This window comes from Stegastes partitus, unplaced genomic scaffold (assembly GCF_000690725.1).
Source record: "Stegastes partitus isolate 25-593 unplaced genomic scaffold, Stegastes_partitus-1.0.2 Scaffold1940, whole genome shotgun sequence".
Classification (NCBI taxonomy): Eukaryota; Metazoa; Chordata; class Actinopteri; family Pomacentridae; genus Stegastes; species Stegastes partitus.
Genome location: NW_007579671.1, coordinates 157,488 through 158,141, shown reverse-complemented (window position 1 = coordinate 158,141; position 654 = coordinate 157,488). Strand labels below are relative to the sequence as shown.

The 654-nt window shown below is 48.3% G+C and overlaps 1 protein-coding gene across 1 annotated transcript in view; it reads left to right on the top strand.

Moving 5' to 3' along the window:
- Positions 1–64: 64 nt before the first annotated feature.
- Positions 65–654, top strand: part of snapc4 (small nuclear RNA activating complex, polypeptide 4) — a gene marked incomplete at its 5' end in the record, with an annotated part of 14,531 nt that continues 13,941 nt past the window's right edge. The window contains 3 exons of the mRNA XM_008303133.1: positions 65–214; positions 389–529; positions 618–650. Of these exons, the coding sequence (XP_008301355.1) occupies positions 65–214; positions 389–529; positions 618–650 (324 nt within the window). The remainder of the gene's footprint in view (positions 215–388; positions 530–617; positions 651–654) is intronic.

Below are 654 nucleotides of genomic sequence, written 5' to 3'. Positions count from 1 at the left end.
ACTGTAACTAGCTTTAATGAGCTAACTGTATCTAACTAGCTGACTGTAACTAACTGTAACTGAGAGTAACCTTGTGTGTGTCTGTGTGCAGAGTGAACTCGGTCTGTCGCTGTCGGTTGATTCGTGTCTTCAGATGAACCTCGTTTACCAACAAGTTGTTCAAGAAACTTTGAACCTGCTGGAGACACAACTGACACACAACCAGCGACAACAGGTCAGTACAGACACACAACCACAGACGCACAACCACAGACACACAACCACAGACACACAACCACAGACACACAACCACAGACACACAACCACAGACACACAACCACAGACACACAACCAGAGACACACAACCAGAGACAGCAGCTCTTTTGATAACACGTTTTTCTGTCTGTAGAAGGAACTCATATCTCAGCTGTCTGGACCAATCAGAGAGTCTCCCAGAGAACAGTCCACCCCCTCCTCCTACCAGCGGCCAATCAGCATGTACCTGGGTCACTTCCTGAAGCCGTACTTCAAAGACAAACTGACAGGACTGGTGAGACAGACAGACAGACAGACAGACAGACAGACAGACAGACAGTGTTACAGCTGACCAATGAGGAGCATTTTCTGTGTGTCACCAGGGTCCTCCAGCCAATCAGGAGACGAAGGAGAAGGTCA